The following is a 16,278-nucleotide window of genomic DNA, read 5'->3' on the forward strand; positions in this document are numbered from 1 at the left end:
TCAAAATGGGGTTACCATTTTTCGTTTAAGCATCTTGATGTATTCACATCTTGTTGAGTTGCTTTGACTCATGTCTTGGAGTAAAGCTTCTCTAAGATGGAATAACATACCTTGGGTGGTGGTGTGGTTCTTGCTCATGTAGTTGAACTTGTGTGGGTGCTCAAGGTTGATGTAGCTCATCAAGAGTTGGGAGCACCACTTGGAGTTTGAGTTCATCTACCTACATGGGTTAGTTCTTGCAAGGAAGAGCACTTGTGTATCCAAAAATGACAATCATGAAGCTTAACATAGAATTTGTCAAAGGATATGTTTGAATGGTTTTGTGCTTCCTTGTCTTCAACCACTATTGTGTAGAGTCTTGGTCTTGTAGAGATTGCTCAAGATGTGAGTGAGTCGCAATCTCATGGAATTAGATTCAACCAAGCACCTACATGGGTTAGGACAACATGCAAGGTGCAAATATATCCAAGACATAAGATAGTTATCATAAGAGATATATCATGGATTAGTCATAAGCTCATGTCTTGCATGTATCCAATGGAGTTTCTACTCCAAGTTCGAAGCATCAATGATGTTCAATTCTCCTCTCAACCTGCAAAACACTTTCTCATCAAGTGGTTTAGTGAATATATCCGCTAATTGCTTATCGGTGCGAACATGCTTAAGATTGATGTCACCCTTAGCAACATGATCTCGAAATGAAATGATGACGAACTTCAATATGCTTAGTTCGAGAATGTTGTACAGGATTATGACCAATTTTGATAGCACTTTCATTGTCACAAAGCAGTGGAACATGTTTCACATAAATCCCATAATCTTTAAGAGTTTGGGTCATCCAAAGTAATTGAGCACAACATGAACCAGCGGCAATGTATTCCGCTTCGGCGGTGGATAAGGATACCGAGTTTTGTTTCTTGGAAGACCAAGACACAAGAGATCTACCAAGAAATTGACAAGTACCCGAAGTAGACTTTCTATCAACCTTGTCTCCGGCATAATCCGAGTCAGAATAGCCAACAAGATCAAAAGAAGACCTCTTAGGATACCAAATGCCAAAATTTGGTGTATGGATTAAATATCTCACTATCCTTTTCACAGCCTTAAGATGACAATCTTTAGGAGCAGCTTGATATCGTGCACACATGCACATACTTAGCATAATATCGGGACGTGAAGCACATAGGTATAACAATGAACCAATCATAGAGCGATAAACCTTTTGATCAACCGGTTCACCATCTTTGGTTAAATCATTATGTCCACTAGTAGGCATGGGTGTAGACATACCTTTGCATTCTTGCATATTGAACTTCTTGAATAAGTCCTTGGTGTACTTTGTTTGAGATACAAATGTACCTTCCTTAGTTTGCTTGACTTGCAACCCGAGAAAGAATTTGAGTTCACTCATCATAGACATCTCAAACTTCTCTGACATCAGCTTTCCAAACTTTTCACTAAAGAGAGGGTTAGTTGAACCAAATATAATATCATCAACATAAATTTGGCATACAAATAGTTCTCCATTAACCCTTTTAGTAAAAAGAGTAGAATCAATTTTACCAATTTCAAAACCACTTGTAGTAAGGAACTTGGTCAAGCATTTATACCATGCTCTAGGAGCTTGTTTAAGACCATAAAGAGCTTTGTGAAGTTTGTAAACATGATTTGGTTTCTTAGGGTTGATAAGGCCGGGAGGTTGTTTGACATAAACTTCCTCCTCTATTTCACCATTTAGAAAAGCACTTTTAATGTCCATTTGGTACAAGGTGATATTATGGTGATTAGCATAGGCAAGTAAGATGCGAATGGACTCAAGTCTAGCAACGGGAGCATACGTCTCACCATAGTCCATACCTTCGACTTGTGTGTACCCTTGGGCGACGAGACGTGCTTTGTTGCGAACCACTTGTCCATCTTCATCTTGCTTGTTGCGAAACACCCATTTGGTACCAATGATGTTGTGGTTGTTGTCGGGCTTCTCGACCAATGTCCAAACTTGGTTTCTCTCAAAATTATGTAGCTCTTCATGCATAGCGTTTATCCAATCCGGATCTTCCAATGCTTCTTCAACCTTCATAGGTTCAATGCTAGAGATGAATGAATAGTTTTCACAAAAGTTAGCTAAACGAGTTTTTGAGCGAGTGATTCTCCCGGTTTGTATATCATTGAGGATTTGCTCGACGGGATGATCTTTGGCAATTCTTGCTCGAACTCGTGAGAGCTTTTGCTTGGGTCTTCGTTGAACATCTTCTTCATCTTGTTCTTCTTCTTGGCCTTCTTCATTGTTGACGTCGTCGTTCTCTTGTCGTGGTGGAGAAGGAGGTTGTTGATGTTCGTCTTGACGTATTTCCTCGTTTTCTTCATCTTGGTGTGTCCCACTTGTGGATGCTTCCGTGTTGATTCTTGGTTCACCTTGTCATGAAGTAGAAGCTTCCACTTGGACGGATGAAGTACTCTCCTTCACCTCCGTTGGACGAATTTTGCCAATGGACAAGTCTTGAATTGCTTCTGAAGGGTCTTTGTCTCCTACATCAATTGGCAATTGCTCTACTTGCGAGCCATTAGATTCATCAAACTTCACATCTACCGTCTCTTCAACCTTTCGGGTGAAATTGTTGTAGACACGGTAAGTGTGAGAGTTTGAGCCATAACCAAGTAGAAAACCTTCATGAGATTTAGGAGCAAATTTTGAACGATGATGCTTATCAAGAATGTAGCACTTTGAGCCGAATACTCGAAAGTATCCAACTTGGGGTTTGTTACCGGTGAGAAGCTCGTATGCCGTCTTGCCGAGTAGCTTGTGAAGATATAAGCGATTTGTTGCATGACAAGCTGTCTCAACCGCTTCTGCCCAAAAGTGCTTTGGCGTCTTGTATTCATCAAGCATCGTTCTTGCCATTTCGATGAGCGTCCGGTTCTTCCTCTCAACAACTCCATTTTGTTGAGGTGTGTACGTAGCCGAGAACTCGTGTGAAATCCCTTCTTCGTCAAGAAAGGTGTCCACATTTGCGTTCTTGAACTCCGTTCCATTGTCACTCCGAACCTTCTTGATCTTCACATCAAACTGATTTTGGGCCTTCCTAGCGAAGTTTTTGAAGATCTTCTGGACCTGCGACTTGTCATTAAGAAAGAACACCCACGTAAATCTTGAAAAATCATCAACTATAACTAGACCAAAAGAATTTCCACCGAGACTCTTGTAGGCGTTGGGACCAAAAAGATCCATGTGAAGTAGCTCGAGTGGCCTCCTTGTGGTCATGATGTTCTTCACGGGATGTCTTCCTCCAACCTGTTTACCTGCTTGACAAGCACTGCAAAGTCTATCCTTATCAAATATGACATTGTTGACTCCAAGGATATGATTTCCTTTAATAAGCTTGTCAAGGTTTCTCATGCCAACGTGACCTAGTCGTCTATGCCACAACCAACCTTTTGAGGATTTAGCAACAAAGCAAGTTTTAGATTGTGCCTTTTTAGAGAAATTGACAATGTAAAGATCACCTCTACGCATACCCGTAAAGACCATTTTGTGATTGTCTCGACGAAATACTTGGCAATCTACCTCAGTAAATAGGACATTCAAACCGAAATCAGCAAGTCTAGATACTGAAAGTAAGTTGTAGCCAAGAGATTCAATGAGCATGACATTTTGAATGGAACTATCACGTGAGATGGCCACCTTACCAAGGCCAACCACTTTACCCTTTGAATTATCACCAAAGGTGACATATTTTCGAGGGCCGTCATTTTCAGCAAGCTCACGAAACATCTCTTCATCTCCGGTCATATGATCAGTACATCCACTATCAAGAACCCATTCCTTTCCTCCTGATTCATATCCCCGAAGATTTGCCATAAGACCAAAATGTCTCATTGCATTATCAAGATCGAAGTCACTATCATCATCATCATAATATTCATGTTCATCATGATCTTGTGACTCATCATTTCCTAGAGAGGGTAATTCATTAGATAAATGATCATCAAAGTGGTCACTTTTATGAATTCTTATAGATTTGAATATGATATCATTAATGATTCCAACATCTCCTTTAGCATGCTTAAGATTGGTAAGTTCAAATAGACATTTACCAAAACTAGGATCACTAGAGTTCATCTTACTCAAGGCAATAGATTTATGGAGAATTTCATCCAAATTTTTCAAGGAATGATCGGGAAATCGTTCCTCAAGAAATTTCCATATAGTATAGGCACAATTTTGAGTAGGAAAACTAGCAATCAAATTTTTGGGCAATCCTCTAATGATGAGCTCAATAGTTCTAAGATTGCGAATCATGTCAATATCTTCATCTAGGGTAGGATGCAAAGGATCAATATGAGATGCACAAGGGCTAGCAATATATTTGTTCAAATGATATTGATTGAAGATTACAAGCATCTCATTTTTCCACTCATGAAAATACTCTCCATCAAGAATAGGCACTCTATGTCTAAGACTCCCTAATGTAGACACATCCATCTTCCTCCAATGGTGATTAAACCAAGGCAATGGAGACCAAAGCTCTGATACCACTTGTAGGATCTAGAAGTAGATGTGTCTAGAGGGGGGTGATTAGACACTTAATGCTAAAGTTGCAATTTTTAAGCTTTTTCTGTTTAAGTGGAGTTTAGGCACAATTTCAACACACACAATACATATCAAGCAAGCATGCAAAGAGTATATGAGCAGTGGAATATAAAGCATGCAACTTGCAAGAATGTAAAGGGAAGGGTTTGGAGAAATCAAACGCAATTGGAGACACGGATGTTTTTCCCGTGGTTCGGATAGGTGGTGCTATCCTACATCCACGTTGATGGAGACTTCAACCCACAAAGGGTAACGGTTGCGAGAGTCCACGGAGGGCTCCACCCACAAAGGGTAACGGTTGCGCGAGTCCACACAGGGCTCCACCCACGAAGGGTCCACGAAGAAGCAACCACCCACAAAGGGTCCATGAAGAAGCAACCTTGTCTATCCCACCATGGCCATCGCCCACACAGGACTTGCCTCACTAGCGGTAGATCTTCACGAAGTAGGCGATCTCCTTGCCCTTACAAACTCCTTGGTTCAACTCCACAATCTTGTCGGAGGCTCCCAAGTGACACCTAGCCAATCTAGGAGACACCACTCTCCAAGAAGTAACAAATGGTGTGTAGGTAATGAACTCCTTGCTCTTGTGCTTCAAATGATAGTCTCCCCAACACTCAACTCTCTCTCATAGGATTTGGATTTTGTGGAAAGAAGATTTGAGTGGAAAGCAACTTGGGGAAGGCCTAGAGATCAAGATTCATATGGTAGGAATGGATATCTTGGTCTCAACACATGAGTAGGTGGTTCTCTCTCAGAACATATGAGTTGGAATTGTGTATGTGTTCTGATGGCTCTCTCAACGAATGAAGAGGAGGTGGAGGGGTATATATAGCCTCCACACAAAAATCCAACCGTTACACACAGTTTTCCAATCTCGGTGGGACCGAATCAACAAACTCGGTCGGACCGAAAAGGTAAACCTAGTGACCATTATAGATTTCGGTGGGACCGACTGGATCAACTCGGTGGGACCGATGTGCTAGGGTTAGGGTAAATCCAAAACTCGGTTTGACCGATTACTCAAACTCGGTGGGACCGATTTGGGTAATAAGTGAAACTGAGATTTGGCCAAGCAAACTCGGTGGAACCGATTGCATATCTCGGTGGGACCGAGAATATTGCAATGGGTAACAGAGAGTTTGCAAGCCCATCTCGGTGAGACCGAGATCCCATCGGTGAGACCGAACTGATTAGGGTTTGGCAGTGGCTTATGACAAGTGAAACTTGATGGCGTCGGATAGGAAGAATCGGTAGGACCGAGTTTGGCTTAGGGTTTAGGTCATATGTGGAAGTGGGAAAGTAGCTGAGGGTTTTGGAGCATATCACTAAGCACATGAAGCAAGAGGCTCATTAAGCAACACCTCATCCCTCCTTGATAGTATTGGCTTTTCCTAAGGACTCAATGTGATCTTGGATCACTAAAATGTAAAATGAGGAGTCTTGAGCTTGAAGCTTTAGCCAATCCTTTGTCCTTAGCATCTTGAAGGAGTTCCCACAACCTTTAGTCCATGCCACTCCATTGTTGAACTTATCTGAAACATGCTAGATCGAAATGTTAGTCCAACAAGAGATATGTTGTCATCAATTATCAAAACCACCTAGGGAGCACTTGTGCTTTCAGGTCTGAACTTCACCCTACGGTCATGGAGCGCAAGTGCATCATTTATGGACCCTATCTTATGCAGCTTATCGAGGACACTTGGGTAGCCAAGTTTCCAGATGAGGAGCTTGTCACGGACAATATGGTTTCTCATGATACTATCGAGCTGCGTCAGAAGGAGAAGTGGAGTACGTCTACTTCGGCACCTCTAGTGCAGTAGACTGTCTTATCTGATGCAGATGATGAGGATGATGATGGGCAGGAGTATGTGCCCCCATCTGAGGATCCCTCTTGGGCGAAGAAACTCAAGGAGAAGATGAAGCGTCTGTTCTGCCTTCAGGCCAAGGGCCAGTACAAGGCTCACAAGGAGGCCAAGATGGCTCGTAGTCGTGACAAGGCCATTACGAGACAGGTTGGCATTGAGGTTGCTAGTGGCTCTGAGGAGCGGATCACTAATGAGGAGTCTTGGACCAGACTGCACTACCCGTGGTCTGACACTGAGGAGGACAACGGAGTTCGCGCTTCTCCCCATGTTGCAGAGGACTCTGAGGAGGAGGAGGAGGAGGAGCATGGCCGGTGGTGCCATGGAGATCTACTACCATCGTGTCTCGTGTCGTCCCTTTCCCTTTGGTGTCTTGCTGCCAAAGGGGGAGAGTTAGGGATTTGCTTTGGGTTTTGTGTTTGTGTGTTCGTTGTGTTCGTTTGCTTTCTTGTTTTGAACTCTGTTTGGCGATGAGTGAGACCATATGGTGTAAGACATATGTGAACTACCCTATCTTATCTACTTTAGTCTCAAGTACTCTGTTATCTTATGAGATGCATCATTACCGGCACTTATATTATTGCTCTCATGCTTGTCCTTGCTTAGCTGTACTTGTTATTATTCTTATATGCAAGGATGTTGCATGTGTATAAAATATAGGGGGAGTTTGATCCTAAAGATGTGCACATAGCCTTTCATGCTAATTTCCTTGGTGCACACCTCTAGGGGGAGCCCGTCTATATTTTGTAGGGAGTTGGTTTGCTTAATTTCCAGTTAGTATATTTTGTGCAAATCCCGTGTTGTCATCAATCCACCAAAAAAGGGGAGATTGTGAGGGCATAATTTTCCCTGGTTTGTTTTGGCGATTGATGACTACTTTTGCGGACCAATCGTGTGCATTAAGCTTTTCAGGTTATCTAATATAAGGGCACTATGCGATTGTTTCCCCTTGAGGACTTCACTTTAGACGGATAATTTTCCCTCGTTTCTTTTCGGTGGAATTGAGTCGTAGGGATAACCGTACTATCAAGAGGGGATCCGTTTCGGAAGAGTATGGGTGGAATCATCACGTACACACTCTCCTTGCACTCTCGCCTTCTTCCTGCTTCTTTGGAGTATCCATGCTGCGCAAAACAAGGGGTGCTGAGTGCTAAGCGGTAGTACCACGGTCAGGGCGGTAGTACCGCCTATCGACGGTAGTACCGCTTGTCCTACCGCCCCTGCCGTGGTCTCAATTTTTCGTGTCGGGTTTCCGTAAAGGAGCACGCAGGGGAGCGGTAGTAGGGACAGCAGTAGGGCGCGGTAGTGCCGCTTATATTAGCGGTAGTACCGCTCCTACGTCCGCTCCAACTGCCGCTCCGCTCGCTGCCCTCCTCTGTTTTCCAGCGGCAGTAGGGAGCGGCAGTACCACTTATCGGCAGTAGTACCGCCCACAGGGCAGTAGTACCGACCTAGTGTGTGTACTTATTCTCCCTCGGCCCTTTGTAGGATCGAAAGTATGTCTAGAGGGGGGGTGATTAGACTACTTGACCAAATAAAAACTTAACCTTTTCCCAATTTTAGTTCTTGGCAGATTTTAGCTAATTTAGGACAAGTCAAGCAATCATCACATGATTCAAGCAAGCATGCAAAGAGTATATTGGCAGCGGAAAGTAAAGCATGAAACTTGCAAGAATGTAAAGGGAAGGGTTTGGAGAATTCAAACGCAATTGGAGACACGGATGTTTTTCCCGTGGTTCGGATAGGTGGTGCTATCCTACATCCACGTTGATGGAGACTTCAACCCATGAAGGGTAACGGTTGCGCGAGTCCACACAGGGCTCCACCCAAGGGTAACGGTTGCGTGAGTCCACACAGGGCTCCACCCACGAAGGGTCCATGAAGAAGCAACCACCCACAAAGGGTCCACGAAGAAGCAACCTTGTCTATCCCAGCATGGCCATCGCCCACACAGGACTTGCCTCACTAGCGGTAGATCTTCACGAAGTAGGCAATCTCCTTGCCCTTACAAACTCCTTGGTTCAACTCCACAATCTTGTCGGAGGCTCCCAAGTGACACCTAGCCAATCTAGGAGACACCACTCTCCAAGAAGTAACAAATGGTGTGTAGGTAATGAACTCCTTGCTCTTGTGCTTTAAATGATAGTCTCCCCGACACTCAACTCTCTCTCATAGGATTTGGATTTGGTTGAAAGAAGATTTGAGTGGAAAGCAACTTGGGAAGGCTAGAGATCAAGATTCATATGGTATAAATGGAATGTCTTGGTCTCAACACATGAGTAGGTGGTTCTCTCTCAGAACATATGAGTTGGAATGGTGTGTGTGTTCTGATGGCTCTCTCACTGAATGAGAAGGAGGTGGAGGGGTATATATAGCCTCCACACAAAATCCAACCGTTACACAGTTTTCCAATCTCGGTGGGACCGAATCAATAAGCTCGGTCGGACCGAAAATGTAAACCTAGTGACCGTTAGAGATTTTCGGTGGGACTGACATGCAACTCGGTAGGACCGATATGGTTAGGGTTTGGGCATAACGTAATCTCGGTGAGACCGATTACACAAACTCGGTGAGACCGAATTTGGTAATTAGCTAACCAGAGAGTTGGTCAGGCAAACTCGGTGGGACCGATTTGCTCTTTCGGTGAGACCGAGTGGAACTCGGTGAGACCGAAAAGTTACAAAGGGGAAACACTGAGTTTACATTGCAATCTCGGTGGGACCGATTCGCTCTTTCGGTGGGACCGGAAAGTTACGAAAGGGAAACAGAGAGTTTGCAACCCCATCTCGGTGAGACCGAGATCCTTATCGGTAGAACCGAATTGCTAGGGTTTGGCAGTGGCTAATGACAAGTGAAAACTCGGTGGCGCCGGATAGGAAGAATCGGTAGGACCGAGTTTGGCTTAGGGTTTAGGTCATATGTGGATATGGGAAAGTAGTTGAGGGTTTTGGAGCATATCACTAAGCACATGAAGCAAGAGGCTCATTAAGCAACACCTCATCCCTCCTTGATAGTATTGGCTTTTCCTAAAGACTCAATGTGATCTTGGATCACTAAAATATAAAATGAAGAGTCTTGAGCTTTTGAGCTTGAGCCAATCCTTTGTCCTTAGCATTTTGAGGGTTCCATTTTCACATCCATGCCATGCCAATCACTGAGCTTTCCTGAAATAATCATCTTGGAATAGCATTAGCTCAATGAGCTATATGTTGTTATGAATTACCAAAACCACCTAGGGATAGTTGCACTTTCACCCTTGTTTCCCTATGCCTGCTTGCCACAGCGGTAGTACCATCGTGGCAGCGGTAGTACCGCTCCGGCTACGGTAGTACCGCCCAGATGCGGGCTGCGGGCTGCATAATGGTTGGATGTGTCCCCCCTCTATATAAAGGGGTCTTCTTCTCCAAGAAGACTTACCTCTTCTCCCCCAAAACTCCATTGTTGCTCCACAAGCTTATTATCGCCCGAGCTCTCTCCTTAGCCAATCAAACTTGTTGATTTTCTAGGGATTGGTTGAGAAGGCCCAGATCTACACTTCCACCAAGAGAAATTTGACCCCCCACTAATCCCTTGCGGATCTTGTTATGCTTGGGTGTTTGAGCACCCTAGACGGTTGAGGTCACCTTAAAGCCATATTCCATTGTGATGAAGCTCCGTGGTTTCGTTGGGAGCCTCCAATTAAGTTGTGGAGAGAGCACCAACCTTGTTTGTAAAGGTCCGGTTGCCGCCTTCAAGGGCACCAATAGTGGAATCACGACATCTCGTATTGTGTGAGGGCGTGAGGAGAATACGGTGGCTCTAGTGGCTTCTTGGGGAGCATTGTGCCTCCACACCGCTCCAACGGAGACATACTTCCCCTCAAAAGGAAGGAACTTCGGTAACACATCCTCATCTTCATCGGCTCCACTCTTGGTTATCTCGTGCCTTTACTTGTGCAAGATTATATTGTGTCTTATCCCTTGCTTGCTTGTGTGCTTGTTGTTGTTGCATCATATAGGTTTCTCACCTAGTTGCACATCTAGACAACCTACTTTGATGCACAGTTTAAATTGGTAAAGAAAAGCTAAAATTGTTAGTTGCCTATTCACCCCCCTCTAGTCAACTATATCGATCCTTTCACTCGTGGCAGTGTAAATATTTCAGTTTGCTTATATGCCCCCCCTACATGATCATGTATCATGTGGGTGTGGTGGCGTACCAACTGAAAATTTTAGCCTCCAATCAGGTGCTCCCAATGATGTACATGTCCTAACTCAAGAAGCATGTAGCGTATCAGATCAAAGGCAACCTTCTATGATGCTTACGACTGATGATGTCTCCCATTTTCAGATGTCATCCTTGAGTGCGCCATAGTACGTCATGGAAAGACCATGAATCCTCATGCACATCTCATGGAAGGACTCCTCGAAGGATCATGCCAGCTGGGAAGATGAGATAACATGCGTCACGAGGGCCCAACAACATAGCCTTAGGGATAATACGGTCTTGAATGGGAGGGGAATGTCATGATGAGCAAGGCACTTGAAGTAGAGTTGGCCTGGGTTATGACATAGTATGGGCTTTGGGGTACGTGTGTGTGTGTGTCTGTGTGTGTCCAGGGTCGCCAAACCCGTCACGTGGCATGTGACTTCGCTTTTTATTTAGGGCGATGTCTGAATGTGAAGTGTATCGATGGCTGCAATGCATGAACTTGAAACCAAAACCACTAAATCAGGGTATCTATCCTCCTCCCAAGTTCCCAGTTCCCTCTTGAATCACCCTCGTCCTTGTGAACCAAGTTAGGAACATGACACTGTTGAACCAACTATTAGAACTAAACTAGCTACAAATTGACACTCATCGGAAATGCTTTCCTTGTTAAACCAAGCCATGAAAACCAACTAATAATGAACACCCATGTTCCCTGCAAATAGAACAATTATTTTATCTAGTTTACACAAGGAGATTTCCAATGGTATCGTAACTAAGCTGGCAGCATCGAAACACAAGGTATATATGACATTTTCTATACTAAGTTCACACGTATACACGGAGACTTTCCCTGGAAATAGAAACTTTTGCATCCCTCCTTCTAAATTTCACAATGTCTGTTCACATGTATACACAGAGACATAAATCTAAATAGTATTTGATATAATCACATTGCATTTGCTATAACGGCTAGATTAATAGTATGGCTATGTAGAACCAATGATTGTATGACTCTATCAAGCATTACTAATCTTTTCCCCTCATAGGTATAAAGACATGACATACATTGTGAAACACAAGGTATATATGACATTTTGTATACTAAGTTCCTAGGAAATCAATCCAAAATGCAACTCCTTTTAGACTTTCAAATTTGATCCAAAATTTAGCCTGTTCTAAATTTAGTGCACCTTTTTCTCATGTGGTTCGTGCTTCCTTTTTTTAGTTTATTGCGCTCATCTTCAAAATTCTTATAACCAAGGAGAACCTAATTAGTTCCTAGACCATTACTTAATACATAATGCATATCCCCTTCATGCAATAGTTAGTTTTACAATGACAACCAATCTGGACATAATTCAATGCAAATGCAGTAAATGTTTGCCTATTTTTCAAAGCAAGGGGGCTTACAAACAGGAAACTTTAGATTTTTTAGATGGACATAGTAAACTACAAAGGAGATAATAATAATATTTAGCTCCTCATTAATTCCATCAAGAATTGGGAATATAACTTTAGTGCATAGAAAATTGTAGAAATCAATGAATGGTAGCAGTGACATTTTAACTTTTGATAAATGGATGTCCTCATTGGTTTCTTTGAACATATCAAGCTAATACAAGCACAAATAGTTTAGGCCCCTTGCTTCTGCATCCTCGATGCACACAACCAATAAGGGCATATTCGTTCGTATAATTCTAAAACGTGGGAATAGGAAAAACATATGATTTGAGATGTAGTGCTATATTTTATCCTACATGAAGTGAAAACCCAAGAATTTTTAATAACACAAAGTTTTGTTTATGCAAGAGGAAGTGAAAACTCAAGAAACATAACGCTCAAGATGATGTAGCACGAACAGTATGTTGTCATGTAGGGAGGGTAAAAAAGATGTGATGACCGCTCTAACTACACCACCTTCAACAACTTGAGATCCTTCGACCGTTGAAGCATACACCAGGCATGGATTTCTTTATAGATAAGTATATAGCCTATAAGAATTTATATCCCTCTTATCAGAAGCAACAACATTTCTATAGAGTCAGAGTGATCAACATTGGCAGTTGTACCAACCAAGCTTAGAGCCCTCAAACTATGTCAGAGACCTATTAGTGAATTAGCAAACATATGGTAACACATTGAGGGGGTATAAGTTAGTCACGACCATCAGTTTGCGCCACATGGCTTTGTTTCCATGATAATGTAAACAGTTTTCTTCCTTCATGGTTACAAAAAACAACAGTTTTGTCTGCGCAACCAAAATCTTGAAATGAATTATCCCTTGCTCTTCAGATGAAGTATCCCTCAGTCCATATGACACACCTATGGTTACAAAATTCCTTTTTAAAGCGGGAATTTTTAGTTTCCATAATTGCATTTTGGATTGGTACATCGAACTGCATTACCGTCTCATACATCGATTCGACGAATAAATGGATGGTCTGGTGTAAGTTTCACCTAAACAAGTCATTTCCGTCCACTAACTAAATTGGTTCGACAAGTAGAACGTTGATGCTATGCCATTTTGTAGTGACATTTTAAGTTCCACAGTCATTTTCATCCATTAACTGAATATTGGTTCAATGAGCTCATAGTGGATTCCATGCCATTTTTAGTAAAATTTTAAGTTCCATAGTCATTTTCGTCTGAATATTGGTTAGATGAGCACCCAGTTGGTTCAATGCCAATTTTGTAGCGACAATTTAGCTACAATGTCACTTGTGCCCAACTCTTAAAATACATAGTAGAGGTAGTGTTATTCAAGTTAATTACAAATTTTGAGGTCTACATCTGCGGAACTTATTATGAATTGGAGGGAGCAGTATTCTTCAGGATAAATCCAAAATTTAATCTAACTCGAAAGAAAATCCAAAATTTGAGGCCCAGTATTTGTTTTCTAGTGAAGAGATGATCCTACTTGCATTGACCGTAGATGATGTGTCAATGAGACAGAGCCGACTAGTGCTTCTATAATTATCCATACTCTAATGCTTGTCAATTCTTGTGAATTGTGTTGACAACTAGGAGTGCTTATCAGTAAATTATTGCCATACCATTGGTTCTCTATGCGACAGCGGTTCGTTCATTATTCTTCATAAATCACTACCCGCGTCTTTCCAAAAACAAAAGACTTTTCCAAAAAAATAAGAAGACTTTTTTTGCGAGGGAAAAAAAAAAGAAGAGTGACAGCACCAAATCTGTACACAAATCCTGAACCCTGCGGCTTAAATACGCCTCATTCCGTAGCGATCCTCCTCCACTTTCCAATCTCCCATCCCCTCCCTCACAAAGTCCGCAACATCTCGCCCCATGGCAACCGTGGACATGCGGCGGTTGGAGACAGGCGCGGGCGGCGGCTACGACGCCATGGGGTTGTCCAAGCGGGTAGACGACGACCTCGACGACGACGGCCGGCCGCGGCGCACGGGCACGGCGTGGACGGCCAGCGCGCACATCATCACCACGGTGCTGGGGTCCGGCGTGCTGTCCCTGGCGTGGGGGGTGGCGCAGCTGGGCTGGGTGGCCGGCCCCGGCGTGATGACGCTGTTCGCCGCCGTCATCTACTACACCTCGGCGCTCCTGGCCGACTGCTACCGCACCGGCGACCCCGTGTCCGGCCCGCGCAACCGCACCTACATGGCCGCCGTCCGCGCCACCCTGGACGAGTCCAAGGTGAAGCTCTGCGGCGCCATCCAGTTCGTCAACCTCTTCGGCATCGGCATCGGCATCACCATCGCCGCGTCCGTCAGCATGCTGTACGGAACCAACTAAACTAAATCGCACTCCACCACAACTTCCTACCATTTTTCATCTTGTCAATCAATCCTCATTCCTTTTTTGCTGGATTTGGTACGACGAACAGGGCGATCAAGAAGGCGGGATGCTTCCACAAGGAAGGGCACAAGGGCGACTGCAACAGTTCTTCCATGAGCCCGTACATTGCCATCTACGGCATCATGGAGATCTTCTTCTCGCAGATCCCGGGCTTGGACAGTATGTGGTGGCTGTCCATCCTCGCCACCGTCATGTCCTTCACCTACTCCACCATCGGCATCTCCCTCGGCGTCGCGCAGATTGTAGGTACGTGGTCTCTGGTCGGTGTCGCGTATATACCAAGTCTTAATTAGACGCGTCGTCGACATGTTGAATCAAGGGAATCTACTGACCACGACATTGCTACAAAATTTTCAGCCAACGGGGGAATCCAGGGCGGCCTCACCGGCGTGGCCGTCGGCATCAACGCCGCCGGCAAGAGCATCACGGTGATGGAGAAAGTCTGGCGTAGTCTTCAGGCGTTTGGGAACATGGCTTTCGCCTACGGCTTCTCCATCGTCCTGCTCGAGATCCAAGCAAGTCGCTGTCCAGATACTATCTCGATTTCCTTAATTAATGACCTGTCCTGTCTTTGTTAATTCGGTGATTGTCGTACCCAGGTGGGTTGTGTTTGCTGATTTGTTCCGTCCTTGCATGCTAATTATGGTTGCAGGACACGCTGAAGGCGGCGGCGCCGTCGGAGGCGAAGGTGATGAAGAAGGCGACGGCGGTGAGCGTGGCGGTGACGACGGTGATCTACCTGCTGTGCGGGTGCGTGGGGTACGCGGCGTTCGGCGACGGGGCGCCGGACAACCTCCTCACGGGCTTCGGCTTCTACGAGCCCTTCTGGCTGCTGGACCTGGCCAACGCCGCGGTCGCCGTCCACCTGGTGGGCACGTACCAGGTCATCACCCAGCCCATCTTCGCCTACGTCGAGCTGCGCGCCGCCGCGGCCTGGCCGGACAGCGCGTTCGTGGGCACGAGGGAGGTCCGGCTGTGGCCGACAGCCGTCCGCGTGTCCGTGTGCCCGCTCCGGCTGACCTGGCGCACGGCGTACGTGTGCGTGACGACCGCCGTGGCCATGGCGATGCCCTTCTTCGGGTCCGTGGTGGGGCTCATCGGCGCCATCTCCTTCTGGCCGCTCACCGTCTACTTCCCCGTGTCGATGTACATCGCGCAGCGCCGGGTGCCGCGAGGCAGCACGCGGTGGATGTTCCTCCAGGCGCTGAGCGCCGTGTGCCTCCTCGTGTCCGTTGTGGCGGCGGCCGGCTCCGTGGCCGACGTCGCGGCCGAGTTCAAGGCCCACAACCCGTTCCGCCGGGGGTGACCGGGCCTCCTCGGCCGGCGATGCTCCGCTCACTCAACCAAGTTGGCGAGCAACGCTTTACTGCTTAGATGTACTACTAATTATCGTGTACTGTGTGTGGTCAGAAGGTTTCGTCCGGTGGTCAGGTGCTGAACCGGACTGTAGCACCGGGGGCGGCCCGTGGAAAAGTCGTGTGGCTAGCCTACTGGCATAGTGGTCGTGGTTGTGGTTGTGGGTGACACCCGCTGCGCTTGGCATGTGTAAACGTGTGTTTTCGTTCCGGTGTCCTTCTGTCTAACGTGCTGGGTTTGTCGTGCGAGTGTTTTTCCACAGACCGGGAAGTTTAAGTCAATGGAGTGGCGAATTATACAAGGCCACCAAAACCAGATGCATGGGCAATCTTTTCTCGTGAAACACACTCGAGTCCACTGAAAAAGCATGGCCCGGTCGTTTCGGCGCATGCATGTGGGACCTCCTCTAGCGTTTCGTTTGTTGTCTGCGTGTTTCGGGCT

At 45.3% G+C, this 16,278-nt stretch overlaps 1 protein-coding gene across 1 annotated transcript; it reads left to right on the plus strand.

The window, feature by feature from the left end:
* The first annotated feature begins 13,902 nt into the window (after positions 1-13,902).
* Positions 13,903-16,057, plus strand: LOC125533663 (amino acid permease 3-like). The gene is made up of 4 exons (XM_048697039.1): positions 13,903-14,402; positions 14,510-14,727; positions 14,839-14,996; positions 15,134-16,057. Exons 1-4 carry the CDS (start codon positions 13,957-13,959, stop codon positions 15,785-15,787), a joined length of 1,476 nt encoding a protein of 491 aa, XP_048552996.1. The 5' UTR covers positions 13,903-13,956; the 3' UTR covers positions 15,788-16,057.
* Positions 16,058-16,278: the final 221 nt, after the last annotated feature.

Source organism: Triticum urartu, chromosome 2 (assembly GCF_003073215.2).
Source record: "Triticum urartu cultivar G1812 chromosome 2, Tu2.1, whole genome shotgun sequence".
NCBI classification, from domain to species: Eukaryota; Viridiplantae; Streptophyta; class Magnoliopsida; order Poales; family Poaceae; genus Triticum; species Triticum urartu.